We start from the raw sequence: 15,041 nt of genomic DNA on the forward strand, positions 1-15,041 counted from the left end.
GAGGCGACATGCAGGCCGACGCGAGGCTGGAGCGCGGCAGCCGGGTCCTGACGCCGCAGTCGGCGCCGAGCTTGGAGCCGGACCCGGAGCTGGGCCCGGACCCGGAGGAGGACGCGCGGGCCCGGGCCAAGTTCGCGGCGCTGCACGGCCCGGCGCTCCGCGCGTCGGGGGTCCCCGAGCGGTACTGGGGCCGCCTCCTGCACAAGCTGGAGCACGAGGTGCGGGCTGGGGTGACGCGAGGAGGGCGACGCGCCGGGCGGGGAGAACCGGGGTGCAGGGCGCGCCCGGAGCGCCCCGGGCTCCCTTTGAGAGGTGCCAGGGAAGCTGGGATGCGGGTCCTCGAGGCGCGCATCCTCCAGTCCTGGTCAGCGCGAGCCCGGGGCGCGCTGGGGGTGGGTCGCTCTGGACCCTTCTACCAGGAAGGGTGTGGTCTGCGGGCCGGCTCTTGGCCGAGAGCTGCTGGGGTGGGGCGGCCGAGGGCCTCCTGGAGGACGCATGCGGAGGAGGTTGGGAGGGCGCCCGGGGGAGATCGTGGCTGGGAGAAGGAGAGCGAGCGCGTTCCGGGGCGGGGCGGGCTTCGGTGAGACGCGCAGCGGAGAGTTGGGGGGCGGCGTTAACGGACGATGCAGGGAAAACGGCCGGTGGTTTGAGGATGAAGAGCCACGAATGCCTTAACGACCGACTTAGACTTTAACTCCATGGCGGTAGACTTTAACTCCATGGCGGTTTGTGGCCTAGGAGTGGCGGCCAGAGCCTGTACCTGTGTCCCTGGTCCTGCCAGCATCTGGGGCTGGGCCAGGGCCGCGGCGAGAACTGGAACTGAAACGAACTTTGGCTCCCGTTGTGTGCCAGGCTCTGTGCTGCGTCCTCCACACATCCGAGCCGAGAGCAGTCCTGGGGCGGGGGGTGGTAAGATTCATCACCCACACTTTATACAGTGAAGAAAACTGAGGCTCAGGAAGAGGAAGTGACACTCCCAAGGTCTGTCAGACTTCAGAACTAGAAGCCTGCTTTCAGCCACTACCTGCCTCAGGGAAAACAGACGTCCAGTGAGTTTGTGCGGCTTTAACTGTTTAGGTCGTAGAGTTCTTTCGTGTTTCTTCATTTGATTTGAGCCCCGGGTCACCTTCATTTTGCATATCAACGAAGACAGGCTGTGGGAGGTGGAGACAGAATCTAAACAAAAATGAAAAGAGCTCACACGCTTCAAGTGTCTCCCTTTTTGTGGGGTCGGCTCTTTTCTGCTGGCCTGTGCTCTAGCCTGTTGTCTCCAAAGGGCCTCCGCAGGGTCCCGGCTGAGGGGTGGGCCTTGGGTTTTGGTGGTTTGCCCACGTGTTGAAGCCAGAGCACGTTCACGGGCGCTCTGTTGGGGCCTTATGAGCTGGAACCAGGCTCCTGCAGGGACTGCCTCCTGGACCGAGACAGACTGAGCAGTGCAGGTGGCGAAGTGGGACCCTGGAGCCAGGAAAAGGCTGCTGAAATCAGGGTTGGACCAGTACCTTCCTGCCCAAAACACAAGTAGTTGCTATAAAAAAAGGTGCAGTGTTATTGGTACCTACCTTTTGTAACAGTGAATTCTCTTCCTCCTTATGACTTGCCCTCAGTTCACCAGCATTTCCTGAGCACTTACCCTAGTCCCAGGCCTGTGCTGGGCAGGAGGGGACCCCAGTGGTTTGTTAGGATAAAAAGATCTTCGTGTACTGGGTGAAAGGAGCACGAGGTGGAAACACCCTGGCTCCGGCCCTGCCAGCCTCTGTGGGCAGTGAACTCACCTGGGCAAGTCACTTGCCCGTCTGAGTCCATGTCTCCCTCTGGAAAGTGAAGACCAGGAAACATGGCTCCGACTTCCACAGTCTTGGTGGGGGACTGGGTGGAGAGGTGTACCCAACTCATAGTCACCAGAGTGTAATGTCCCCTCCATCCTGGCTGCAAGATCTGCAGGCCGCCTGGCCACTGTCGCTCTGCTGAGGGACAGCTAGTACTTTTCCGTGACCCTCCCTTGCCGTTACGGGTTATGGGCAGAGCTGTGAGTCACCACTGCCAGACCCAAACCTGCAGCCATTGTTCTGCCAAGCCTGCTGCTGTGCGCCCAGGTGTGGGGGAGGTCCACAGGCACCTGCTGACCCAGGAATGGGGCCCCTCCAGCCCCCCGCGAGCCGGGGACCCCGGTGCCTTGGAAAGGATGGGGAGTGTTTTACAGTAAATTTCAGCTCTTTTCTGTCTGCAGGAACTTCCCAGCTGCAAAACCATTGCCCTTCCTTACCTCGTTAGGGCCTCCTCCAGTCCCTCTGTGAGGGGATGGTGGTCACCCCCATTTCACAGCTGGGAGAAGCCACGCCCTGTACTGTCCCCTCCCTCCTGTCAGGTTTGGGGGTAGAGGGCTGGGATACGGGGTTCTGGGTGGAAGCCCAAGGTGTGAGTCCCAGCCTCTGAGCTGCTCTCTTCTCATCTCCAAACTGGAGGGAAGGTAGTGGCTTCACCCTGGGATCGGGGGTGGGGGGGTTAAAGGCGCCATCCCAAAAAGTGCCCGAGCTCCCCTGCGGATGGCCCCGGTCGGCTCCACAGCCCTTCCCACCCCAGCTTCTCTGCCTGGAGTCCTTGCACCACCACGGCATGGCCACACGTTTAAATCTTCCCCTTCCTTCACCGCTCACCTCAGGTGACGGCTTCCCCGTAAAGTCTTATCCGGCCCTCCAGGCCCCCGCACCGCTTACCTGGTCCTCTCAGATGGCCCCTCTGCCACTCGGGGCAAGGTCATGAGTGATTCATCCTCACACCCCCAAGTGCCCGTCCTGCCCAGCACATCCCAGCTGCTTGTGCCCGAATGGATGGCTGATTTCCAACTACTGGGATGAGTTTCTCTTCTGTTTTTAATAGAGTCATGAGAAAGGTTTTAGGGGCAGCTGGCCTTCGCTGAGTCCCTGCTCTATGCCACGGACTCTCTGTGTACTGTTTGATTGACGTATCGCTCTCAGCTCTGCTGGAAGGTGGCTGATGCCCCCTTCCCAGGTGAGAGACTAGTCTCAAAAGTGTCGTGATGGTAGCAAGTGCTTACAGAGGGTTTGCCAAGCTTAGCTTCTTCTAAGCTCTTCACGTGTGTTAATCATTTAATCCTCCCAACAAGCCCCTCAGGTAGGTTTTCGTATTCCCATTGTATGGATGGGGAAACTGAGGCACGGAGTAGTTCAGTGTCTTGTTCAAGGTCACGTAGCCTGGCTGCAGAATCTGCCCTAAGGCCCCTCGCCGACTTGTGGCAGACGCCAGGTACATGTGTGTGGCTGTGTGGGGACCGACTGGCTTGTCACCTTCACCAGCTGCATGTGGTTGGCAGTTGCCCTTTGCCAGGGAAACTCAAGGACCAAGGCCCTTACCTTCTGTCCCATCCTGGCCCAGGACCTCAGGAGACTAGACCCAGGCCACGGTTTGTGCAGACCTGGGCTGGCGTGGTGGTGGCAGGAGGCTCTTGGGCCCCTGTTTCCTTCTGGGTCACCTCCGCTGCCCTGGTGTTGGGTTGGTGGTGCTGGTGAGAACAAAGTTGGGGTGCAGTCCCTAGCCACCAGGATCCTCACTCTTCCAGTCATTTCCAGCGTGACCGGAGCCACCCGCTCTGCCCTTTGAGCCGCATTTTCCCTGTAATGCAAGAGGCCAGACTAGATATCATGGGACACATGCATGCAGTCCCACCTCCAAGCTTGGGTCCCACGGGCTGAGGGGCCTTGGATGATAGCGCCAGCGATAGTGGGGGAGGTTAGGGCCTCATTCTCACTGATTAGGAACCCATCTCCCCACCTGTAAAATGGGTAGCTGGGCAGTAAAGAGGTCCTGCTTCTCCTAGGGGTTCAGTTTGTCCTCGAGGCCGGGCTGTGGCGGAAGGAACGGGTCAGGAATGGGGTCTCCTGCCAACACCCCCTCCCGTGGCCCCAGGTTTTCGACGCTGGGGAGATGTTCGGCATAATGCAGGTGCAGGAAGTGGAGGAGGAGAGTGAGGACGAGGCGGCCCGGGAAGCGCGGAAGAAGCCCAACCCAGGCGGCCAGCTCTGCTACAAGGTCATCGTGACCAATGAGAATGGGCTCCAGGCGGCTGACCCCAACAGGTAGGAGCCGTTGGCCGATGCCTTTCACCCGCACCGTGGCCGCTAGGGAGAAGCTGTCATTGCGAGCACACGTGCTCCTGGGTGCCAGGCGCTGGCCTCTTAGCCCTGAGACAAGGTCCCTTCAGCCCCGACACTGGCGACACTCCTGCGTTAGTCGTGTTTCATGCTGTCCTGAGAGCAGCGGCCCCTCCACGGAGGTGTGACAAGTTCCCGTTTTGCTGGTGAGGAAACAATGGGGAAGGACTTGCCTAGGGTCACACAGCTGGTTAAGGTCGTGGGTGTTGACCCCAGGGCAGCCTGGACTCATGAGCCCGGGCTTTTCCAGGGACCCTGGGCCTCGCCCCGGTCCTGCTGAATCTCAGTCTCTGGGTGGAGCCCTGCGCTTTACACCCCGGCTTGTGAGGAGTATGGCCTGATTGATTCCTCGCGTGAGGGCGCCGAGGCTGGGAGTGGGCCTGGGCCTGGCACGAGGCCACAGGGTAGAAAGGCCAGAGTCGATCCTAGCCCCCAGGCTTCCTGCCTCCCAGGGGCCAAGAGGGGCTGCCCTCCGCCAGGAGAGGCCCACAGGCCCCTCGGCCCGACGTTGCCGGAACCCTGAGCGAGAAACTTGCTGGCCTCTGGGGGTTTCCGGGCCCCTGTGACCGTAGCTCCTCCAGGAAGTCTGGCTCCTTCACCAGCCCCTGGTGGGGTGGGAGGGCCCCCACGGGTCATGACAGCAGCCAAGCTCCTCCACCCCCGTGCCCTCCAACTCAGAAACTTGCAGGCTCCCCTTTCTCGTTAAGTTCGGTACAGCGGACCCGCGCGGGCGCCTGCTCTGCTGCCGCCTGTGCCAGCCGTGGGGCTCGGGCCCAGCGGCCACCTCGAGCAGCTCCCGGCCTCTGCCCCCTCCACGCACACCGCCAGGCAGGTTTGGGGAGGGATGGGGCCGGCGTCTGGGCTGGAGCCCGGCTCCGCCGTCCTTCCTCCTCCTGGGCCTTTCTTCCCTCCAGACCTCTGTGAGTCCGAGTGTGCGTCTGCCCAGGTCACCCCCAGACGCTCCACTTTGAAGGCCTGGCCGTGTCTCACACGGTCATAAACTACGCACGAGGGCGGGAATAAATCATTTGTTTCAGGATATGCAAACAAAAAATAACGTAAGTGCAGTAAAATAACTACTACTGAGCTTGCCCCCTAACCTAAGAACCGGAGTGGTGGCTGTGCCTCCATGTTAGCAGGGCGCCAGGCCAGGGCTGCTTCCCCAGCAGGCAGAACCCCGTGCGCTCAGAGCCTCCGAGTCCAGCAGGGCTTGGATGGTGTCCGGGCAGCCTGGCCTGTGGGCTGGGGGCAGTCGTGTCCTTGGGCCTGCAGTGGGGACACCCAACCCTCCACCACGCTGGTGTGAGAGCCATGCAGCTGGCCCACCGGGCTCCTGTAGAGAGACCGGACTGTGTGGACTGCAGGTGTCCGTACACGTGGGGACTTGAAGCCTCTCCCGCAGAAATCCCTGGTGCTTCCCAAGAATTGCCCAGAAGTCCCGGGCAAGCACGAGTGAGCTCTGAGTGGGGCTCCTTTGCGTGTCTGCCTGCAAGTAGCAAGGTTGGGGGGCGTGGACCTGCCCTCCAGCAGTTCAAAATCCAGTTGAGGACAGTTAACTGTCGCGGTGATCGCCGTAGTGATCACTGAATACATGAGGATTCAGTGTACGGTCAGCATGCTGTCTTGTCTCATTTGGTGCTCACGTCAGCCCGGTGATAGGGGGTAGGGACCGTGTTGCCCTGTTTTAGAAACTGGAAAAGAGAGGCACTGTCCCAGGCCCGCGTAGCGGGTGGTCGGCAGAGCCAGGATCCCCACCCAGGCCTGGTGCGGCGTCCAGGCCTCAGCCCGGCCTCCTCCTCAGGCGGATCCCGCCTGCTGGCCCTCTTTCCACCCTCCCTTCTTGCCCTGCCTGCCTGGTAGCCTCGCGCTCACCTGTAACCTGTGCCCGCAGCATCTTCCTTATCGACCACGCCTGGACGTGCCGCGTGGCGCACGCCCGCCAGCAGCTGCAGCAGGTGCCCGGGCTGCTGCACCGCATGGCCAACCTGATGGGCATCGAGTTCCACGGCGAGCTGCCCAGCACCGAGGCCGTGGACCTGGTGCTGGAGGAGATGTGGAAGTTCAACCAGACCTACCAGCTGGCCCACGGGGTGAGCGGGCAGCCGGGCCCCAGGGGAGGCAGACAGGCCTTCGCTGCCCCGTGCCGTCAGGGCTAGCGGGAGGCGTCCTTTTACCCCGCAAGTGAGCAGACTCATCTTCTGTGGCCAGTGGAAACTACCCTGGTTCCCCGTGGCTCTGTCACGGACCTGTTACTCTTTGCCTCGGGCCAGCCGGTGCCGGGTACCCAGGTGTCCATGCAGCCTTTGGGCTCACGGACCCCAGTGACCTGGCTGCCTCTCTCCTGGCCTCTTCTGGTTCCGTCACCCTCCTAAAAGCCCTTAGTGATACCCTGCTGCTTTCGGGAGTAGAGCTGAGTCCCTTCAACATGTCCTTGGGCTTACATCACCACCCGCCTCCCCGGCCTCCCCAGACCCACCCTTACGTTCCAGCCCCTCACCACCTTCAGTCCGGGAAAAGGCAAAAGTTGCTTCTCCTGATCTCAGCTTAGCTGTTGCCTCCTCCAGGAAGCCTTCCCTGAACTCAGAAGTCTCCCCCCTCCTCCGCCTGCACACAGAACCAAACCATCCCTGTAGCTACTAGGCTACGTGCCCTCTTTCCGTACACCTTTGCCACACACGTGATCACACGGCAGCCCGCTGGCCTGTTGTCCTTGTCTGCCAGGGCAGGGCCGCCGGCCCGGAGGCCACGGGTTCAAGGGACTGAAGGCATGTGTGGTAGGTGCTCCAGGCTCTGAGAGTTGGGCATAGACGGGCCGGTGGTAGGTGTTTGGGGCGGGGATGGGGCGGGGAGGCGGAGCAGTGGGCGAGGGTGGCATGTGCTCTGCCCGCAGACGGCCGAGGAGAAGGTGCCGGTGTGGTACATCATGGACGAGTTCGGCTCGCGCATCCAGCACGCGGACGTGCCCAGCTTCGCCACCGCGCCCTTCTTCTACATGCCCCAGCGGGTGGCCTACACGCTGCTGTGGCCCCTGAGGGACCTGGACACGGGCGGTAAGTCAAAGCCCGCCCACCCCGAGGAAGGGCCGGCGCTTTTCTGCCACCCCCTGACTGCCCGCATGTCCTGGTGCAGAGGAGGTGACCCGGGACTTTGCCTACGGAGAGGCCGACCCTCTGGTCCGGAGGTGCGCGCTGCTGCCCTGGGCCCCCGCCGACCTGCTGGACCTCAGCTCCTCCACGCCCGAGCCAGCCGACGAGCACTACCAGGTGTGGCCTCCAGCCCCGCCCCCTGGGCCTGTTTGCCCGGTGGCTCCTGGAGCTTTCCTCACCCGGTCACCAAATGCTGCTGAGCACCAGCTGGCTGCCGTGGGAGGGAGAGGAGAGTCTGGGGGTGTCTGAGGAACAAGGGGCTCAGAGCTCAGGGAGCAGACGTGAGCTGCCTGCGGCCCAGACCCCGGGGTCCCGATGCTGGGAGCCGTCCTTCCCGAGGGTTGGGTAGAGCTGGGGGACTGGAGGTCAGGGCTGCTGTTGCAGCAGGGGGCGCTCTGTGGCTCCGCTGTGAATCCCAGCTCCGTACCGCTTCTCCATTTCCTGACACCTCCCTCACCAGGGATGTGAGGACACTACGTTCAGACACAGCATGGGATGTCTTCTGGCTCACAGTAGGCCCCCAACAAGTGGTCGTCATCGGTGTCCTTGCTGGGGATGACGGCAGTGCTTCCGTCCGTGGTCTGGGTCCCACCAGGGACCACTCACAAGTGCCTGGCTGGTGGTGAGTTAGTGCAGGGCCCAGTCCGTGAGGCCGGCCAGGTTAGGGACCCAGGGTTGGTGCAGCCTGGGGTAGGGCAGCAAGTAGAGCCTGTGGGAACAGAACCAGGCAGGGCTGAGCAGGAATTAACACCCTGGCCCTCTCTCCTCCTGCCCTGCCCTCTGATCTCCTGCCACTGCTTCCCGTCAGCTGGTCCCAGTTGGAAACCAAGAGATGCACAGGCCTCTGCTTAGCACTTTACGGGCATTGCTCTGCTATAATCCTTACATTAGGACATCTGGACGTATTTTATCTTCATTTTACTGAGGATGAGGAAACTGAGGCACAGAGAGGTTAAGTAACTTGCCAAAGGCCACACAGCTGGTGGAAAGGCGGGAGTCCAAAACCAAGGGGTCCTGGTAACTTGTGGGCAGAGGCTCCGACCTTGCCCCACATGTTGAAGTTTCCCTGCTCCCACCAGCACATCACATGCTCACTGAATGCCCCAGAGGATTGTGCAAAGGAGTAAACTAGTTAATTCGCATTAGAGGGGGGAGCGCGTGTGGCGTTAGCTGTTCTGTGATGCTGCTGACTGGGAGGGCTGGGCTGACACAGTGGCCCTGTTGGCACTTTTCCCTATGAATTTAACCTAAGCCAGTGGTAATTGAACTGATCCTGTCAAAAACTCAGGGATCACCCTTCTCAATTCAGAGGTGTGTTTCAGAGCCTTATAGAGTGCCTGCACCTAGTACGTGCTTAAACACTTGAACAAGTCAGTGAATGCGAAGGGGGGCGGTTTAAGAATGGCTTAGGAACAAAGGCTTCCGGATCTTGAGGTTGTTAAAGGAACGTGAATTGAAATTAGCATTTGTGGGGGGTTGAGGAGGATGCCCTCCACTGGCCAGGAAGAGAAGAGAGTCCAGACACTGGTTTTCTAAAGCGTTCGGGTTGTTTCTCCCCATTTGACCCATCTGGATCAGGCCTGCGCCCTGGGGTTGCATGTATTAGTTAGCTAGCGCCAGGTAACAATTTATTCCAAAACATAGCAGCTCAAGACAGCAGACATTTGTTGTCTCTCGCTTTCTGTAGAGAGGTGGAGAGCGGCCCAGCTGGGTGCTTCTGGCCCAGGGTGTCTCGTGAGCGCGGTCAGGCTGACGTCTGAGGCTCGATGGGGCTGAGGACGGGCCCCCACGTGGCACACTCACGCCTGGCAAGGTGGCGCCGGCTGTGCGCAGGAGGCCTCAGTTCCTCCCCAGCCGTGGGCTTCTCCGCGGGGCTGCTTGAGTGTCTTCGGGACATGGTGACTGACTTCTCTCGGAGGAGGTGATCTGAGAGAAGGCAGGGAGGAGACTGCAGGGCCTTTCGTGAAGTAGCAAACTGTTGTTCCACTTCTTTCTATTTGTTATAAACAACTCATTCAGCCCAGCCCACGCTCAAGGGGAGATGAATGAACTCTGCCTTTCAAAAGGAATGTAGAAGAGTTTATGGACGTGTTTTATTTTATTTATTTTATTTATTTGGCTGCGCCGGGTGTTAATTGCAGCACATGGGATCTACATTGCCACGTGTGGGATCTTTTCAGTTGCAGCATGCGGGCTCTTGGTTGCAGCATATGGGATCTAGTTCCCTGACCAGGGATCGAGCCCAGGCCCCCTGCACTGGGAGCACGGAGTCTTCACTGGGGGACCACCTGGGAAGTCCCTATGGGCATGGTTTAAACCATCACACTGCTTAAGCTCAGAGCAGCTTTTGGGGGCTCCCCGAGAACCAGGTAGCCCCCTCCCAGGACAGGCTGGGCACCTTCTGGGCTGCTTGTGACTTGGAGGAAGCATTTAGAGCAATGTGTACGTTGTTCTTTTGACACAGAACGGGCTGTCTGGCACCTGAGGGGTCTTGAGCCCCGGAGTCCTGGGATGGGGGTGGTCAGAGGGCTCTGGGTGCTGCGGTGCCTGCGAAGGGCTCTACCTGAGGTCCAGGTGTGCCCCCTGGGATCCCAAAACCCTGATGTACAGGATGGGGAGGCGTGTGCTCCTTTCTTTGAAGGTCTGTTTCTACCTCCAGTGTTTTCCTTCTAGGCCATTTTGGAGGAAAACAAGGAGAAGCTGCCACTGGCCATCAAGCCGGCGGTGTATCCCTGCGACCACGTCTTCAAGTGCGTAGCCCACCCTGCCCCCAGCCTGTACTGAGCCTTTGCCTCGGTCCCTTTCCTCACACACGCCTCACAGTCCCCACAACTCCTGGAACGGTGCTCGGTACAGGGCGGCCTCAGTAAGTCCTCTGCCCCCTGGTAGCACAGCAGTGACGGAAACGCCACGGGCGGGGTCTCAGGCTCACCGAGAGAGCGCCCGAGAAGCGAGGGTGAGCTGGGGTGCGCGCGGCCTCTGGAAGCAGGGAGCCAGTGCCGACAGTGACGGTGCTGGGCACCCAGGAGAGCCGCCCAGATTGCCGGGGGGGCCGCGCCCAGGTGTCTGCAGGTGTGGGCTGGCAGCTCAACGTAAGGCCGGACAGGCCAGCAAGCCCAGGCTGGACCCGGGGTGGAAGCAGATGCTCCCTTTTTACGGGTGAGGAAGTGGAGGTCCTGGGTGACGCCCACCAGGCGTCCAGCTGGCTTGGCGGCAGGTCCTGGGTCAGCCAGGGGCAGGTTGGCCTCTGTTTCCAGGGGGAGGCCCTCCCTCTGGCTGCCCACACCTGCTCCAGCTGGAACAGACACCATGTTCCACTGACCCCTTCCCCCAGGTTCTGGGGTCTCCTCCCACTGGCCCTCAGCCTGGCCCTCCTCCCCTTACCTGAGTTCACTGCCTAGCATCCCTCCACCCCCTCAGGTCGGAGGCTGCACGGAGGCCCCCTTAGCCTCGCCCCCTCCCCACAGCTGTGCTCCACGCCCCAACCATGGACTAAGCGCCCCATGCCGGCCCCGCCCGAGCAGCCAGCTCCTCGCCTCTCTTCCTCCCTGGATCGCTGTCCAGGGCCAGGCCTCCCTCCCACCTTGAAATTCCACAGTGTGGCCGCATCCACCACCCCCGGCAGACAGGCTCCCAGGCCCTGTCCTCTCCTCCCCACGGGGCCGGTGTGGAATGAGGCCTTATCGGAGGCGCGTGTCTCGGCCACACGCTCACCTGCAGGCCCCCGGGGCGCCGGCTCCCTTCTCTGAGGGCAGAGGTCCCAGCGTGTGGACCCGTCCCGTCTCCACGTGGGAGGAGGGAGCCCCTGCCTGACGAAACACTCGGGTTCTCCTGGTTCGTCCTCGGGAGGAGCGTGAGGTGGCCCTGTGGTGCCATCTCACAGGTGGGGGACCCGGGGTCGCCAGGGTCCGAGTGGCCCCGTCGCTGGGCAGACAAGCGGCGGCCGACCTCCGCCCACCCCGCCCCCCCCAGGGTCTACACGGACGTCCAGCAGGTCCTCGGCCACCTCAGCCACCCGCGCTTCACCTTCACCCAGAGCGAGGCGGACGCCCACATCCTCTACCACTTCTCGCACTTAAAGGACTACAGGTGAGGCGCCTCCCAGCCCGGTCCCCACCGCCTTCCGGAGCCCCCGCCCCCGCTGACCAGTGGCACCTACCTGGGCCCCGCAGAAGGCTGAGCCGGGAGAGGCCCAGCGTGCTGCTGAACCAGTTCCCCTGCGAGAACAGCGCACCGAGCTGCCCCAGTTCGTCAGCTACTTCCAGCAGCGGGAGAGGCGGTGAGGACCCCCGCCCGCCCCCCGGAGCCACAGCGGCCGAGACCCTACGCCCATCAGGCTCCCGTGGTCCCCGCCACCCCGCCTGGCCCGCCCCCTGGCTGAGCGCCTGCCGTGCGACGGCCACGGTTCCGGGAGCTGCAGGCTCTGGGTGCACTGCTGCTTGGCAGCCCTTCCTCCCGGAGGGCGGCTCCTCACTGCCGAGGCCCAGCCCCTAAGGTCTCCTCTGGGACCCCTCCCTCAGCCCCTGCTCTGCTGCCACAGTACTGGGGACACAGTGCCCAGGAGGGTGGGCCCAGGGCACAGCCTGGTCATCTCCTCTGCTCCCAGGGGCGAGGACAACCACTGGATCTGCAAGCCCTGGAACCTGGCCCGCAGCCTGGACACCCACATCACCAAGAACCTGCACAGCATCATCCGGCACCGCGAGAGCTCCCCCAAGGTGGGGCCCTGGGGCTCCGGGAGGGGGGCTCTGCGAGGACTTCTGTGCGTAGGTCCCGGTGTCAGCATTCTTCAGCTCACAGGAGTCTCACCACCCCCACTCCTTCCCCTGCCCTTGCCAGTGGGGGGAAGGGGCTGTGTGACAGTCGGGTGAGAGGAAGGAGCCTCCCTGGGTGTGTCTGACCTGCATCCCCGCGTGCGTACCGCGCCTCACAGGACCACCCGGCAGGAGGGAGGTGGCCAGGCCAGGGAGCCCCGCAGGGCCCTGGACGAAAGCGCTGTGGTGGCATGGGGCCCATCAGTGGGGGAATTGAAGGGCACAAGGTTCTGCACCTGGACAGAGGCCCGAGAGAAAACGCCACTGCGATGACCCTTGTGAAGTTTTCCAGTGGTGGGATGGGGAGTCAGTGGATTTACGGCTGAGAATCTGAATCCCGTTTTCAAAGCTAAAAACTGGTGGTATCTTTTCAATTAAAGATGAAGATAAAGAACTTGTTGCAACTAACACACAGGTTTGAAAAGACAGGAAGACGCGGAGTGCAGGGAGCAGGTCCCTTCGTGGCACCGGGACGGGAGGTGGGCTCAGGAGTGACTGTTCCTCCAGATGCGGTGACAGCACTTGGAGGTCCCACGAGTGGGAGCCGCAGCTGGGGAGGTCGGGGTGCTCTGTCCTGGCCCAGGTGCGACAAGCCACCTGTGAGCCTGCATCTGTGTCCTCAGGTTGTGTCTAAATACATTGAAAGTCCCGTCTTGTTCCTTCGAGAAGATGTGGGGAGGGTCAAGTTCGACATCCGCTACATCCTGCTCCTACGGTCGGTGAAGCCCCTGACGTTGTTCGTCTATGACGTGTTCTGGCTGCGGTTCTCCAACCGGTAACTGGGGAGACTGGGCTGGGGCTGGGGGCTGGGCGGCAGGGCCCCTCGTTTATTCGGAATGAGAACACCTGCACGGGGGCTCCTTTACCACCAAGCACCCGGCAGGGACCCCGCTGAGCCCATTTCTGTTAAATGGCAGTAATTCTCACCCTGCCTGTGTCACCACCACCTTGTGGAACGGGCACCTGCTCCCTCAGACCACGACGATGTTTACCGGCCTAGTGGGGGTCTTCGTGGTTAACCCCTGGCCGGGGGGGCGGGGGCAGTGTAGGGCTACCCCACTGTCGGGGGAACCGGCGCCTGGCCAGGGGGCTCAGCATCTGCACGCCCGGGACCCACTTGAGCGTCTGTCCGCTTGTTCTGCAGGCCCTTCGCACTCAACGACCTGGATGACTACGAGAAGCATTTCACTGTCATGAACTACGACCCAGAATTGGTGCTAAATCAGGTAGGGGCCTGGCGCGGCCTGGGGAGGGGTTCCCGTGGAGGCTGGCCCAGACGGGACCCGACACCCGTCAGCTTGTCTTCCGGCAGCTTGCCTAACGGTCAGGGGAGCTGCCTTCTTGTACCTGCGTCCCCTCCCACAGCTGCCCCCGCAGCTCTGAGGGGCACTTGCTTGGCTTGAGGGGGCCCCTGAGGCTTCCCGGTCCCCTGGCAAGTCTGAGCAGAGCAGGGTCTCAGCCGGGAGGCACAGGCCGTCTTCTGTTCGGCACCCGCTGAGCATGAGGACGCTGGTAGGGGTGGGGAGGCACACAGGTTCGTGTCCCACGGCCCCCAGGGCAGGCGGCTCTGCTGGCCTGTGACCCTGCCTGGACCCTGGGCCCTCTGTCTTCCCTGTGCTCTCTGGGCACCGCAAGCAAAAGGCGTCAGCACAGCTCCTTTCGAGGTGAGGGCGTGATCCCCCAGCTGGCCGGTGGTGCACCTGGGACAGGTAGGGGAGGCACAGCCTGGGTAGAGGCAGAGGCTGGCTCTGGGTGGAGGCAGAAGGGAAGGAGAAATAGGCCCCCTGACGTGTGTCCCACGAGGTCCTCTTGGACCAGCAGGTCGGTTATGGCTGTTTGGGGCAGACGGGAAGTAGGGCACAGGCACTCTCCTGCCCGGCTCCACACAAGGCCTGCAGGTGGCCTCTGGTCCCGCCTCCCTCGAAGCAGCCACTCCTGAATGTGGGGATTGTGTTTCCGAGGCGCCGGGGTGATTTGTTAGTAAATGTGCCCCCACCCCACCCCGCCCCCAGCTCTCGCTGTGCCATGTCTGAGAAGTTCTCTAGGGGGCGCTGCGCCGTCCAAGTGGCCAGGCCACGTGCACGGCCGGCAGGGCTGCTGCTGGTCCTTCCTCCTCTTGTCCTGGGCTGTGTTGACAGCTGGTCCCTAGGAGCCCGAGCCCTTGCCGGGGTCCCGGGATGTTGCTGAGGTTGTCTCTGAGGACCTGAGTGCCTTTCCTCTACATAGCAGGTGTCGTCCCGAGGGTCACATTTCCTCTGAAGCCCCCGCGTGTGGGGATGCGTGTCCAGCAGGGCGAGAACGTTGGGCTTCCATAGGGAGCCCGTCCTGGTCCTCTCTGGGAGAAACCTGAGCTGACGGCCAGCTTGCTCAGGTGTGTTTTGGGTGACGTCTTGGCCTGAGAAGCCCCTGCTGTCCTCAGGCACTTTGAGCCGGGGCCCGGCAGTGAGCTCAGGCCTGGGCCCTGCAGACTTGGGTCCGAGCTCTGCGTCCAGTGACCATCGTGAGAGGGACGTGGTGACACGTTGGCCCAGGCCTCCCAGTGTTCAGTGCCTCACTGGAGCCTCACAGCAACCGTGCCAAGCGGGTTTGCTGGGCGGGAAGCGTTGTCCCGTTTTACAGATGGAGACACATTCCGAGAAGTGAATGTGTCCAGAGCCCAGACCCGTGTCCTGCCTCCCATTTGTGCCCTGCGGGGGTGGAGCTGGAGAGGCTGCTGGCGCCAACCTGGGGCCCCGGCGAGTATCAGGGCTCCACGTGAGAGCGGGGCAGGCCAGGCCTCCCCTGCCCCTGCCCAGAGGAGGCCCCGGGCAGAGCTCGACGGACCCTGTGTCTCTTGCAGATGCACTACGACGAGTTCGTCCCGGAGTTTGAGAAGCAATACCCAGAATTCCCCTGGAAGAGCGTCCAGGTGA

At 62.0% G+C, this 15,041-nt stretch overlaps 1 protein-coding gene across 1 annotated transcript in view; it reads left to right on the plus strand.

Annotated features, from left to right (window-relative positions):
• Positions 1 to 15,041, plus strand: part of TTLL12 (tubulin tyrosine ligase like 12) — a 17,924-nt gene continuing 2,883 nt past the window's right edge. Inside the window, 13 exon segments of the mRNA XM_024737437.1 lie at positions 1 to 218; positions 3,925 to 4,094; positions 6,061 to 6,259; positions 7,060 to 7,219; positions 7,299 to 7,432; positions 9,989 to 10,065; positions 11,288 to 11,404; positions 11,488 to 11,540; positions 11,543 to 11,594; positions 11,922 to 12,033; positions 12,753 to 12,904; positions 13,274 to 13,355; positions 14,969 to 15,037. Of these exon segments, the coding sequence (XP_024593205.1) occupies positions 9 to 218; positions 3,925 to 4,094; positions 6,061 to 6,259; positions 7,060 to 7,219; positions 7,299 to 7,432; positions 9,989 to 10,065; positions 11,288 to 11,404; positions 11,488 to 11,540; positions 11,543 to 11,594; positions 11,922 to 12,033; positions 12,753 to 12,904; positions 13,274 to 13,355; positions 14,969 to 15,037 (1,587 nt within the window). The 5' untranslated portion in view covers positions 1 to 8.

Source organism: Neophocaena asiaeorientalis, unplaced genomic scaffold (assembly GCF_003031525.2).
Source record: "Neophocaena asiaeorientalis asiaeorientalis breed wild unplaced genomic scaffold, Neophocaena_asiaeorientalis_V1.1 scaffold242, whole genome shotgun sequence".
NCBI classification, from domain to species: Eukaryota; Metazoa; Chordata; class Mammalia; order Artiodactyla; family Phocoenidae; genus Neophocaena; species Neophocaena asiaeorientalis.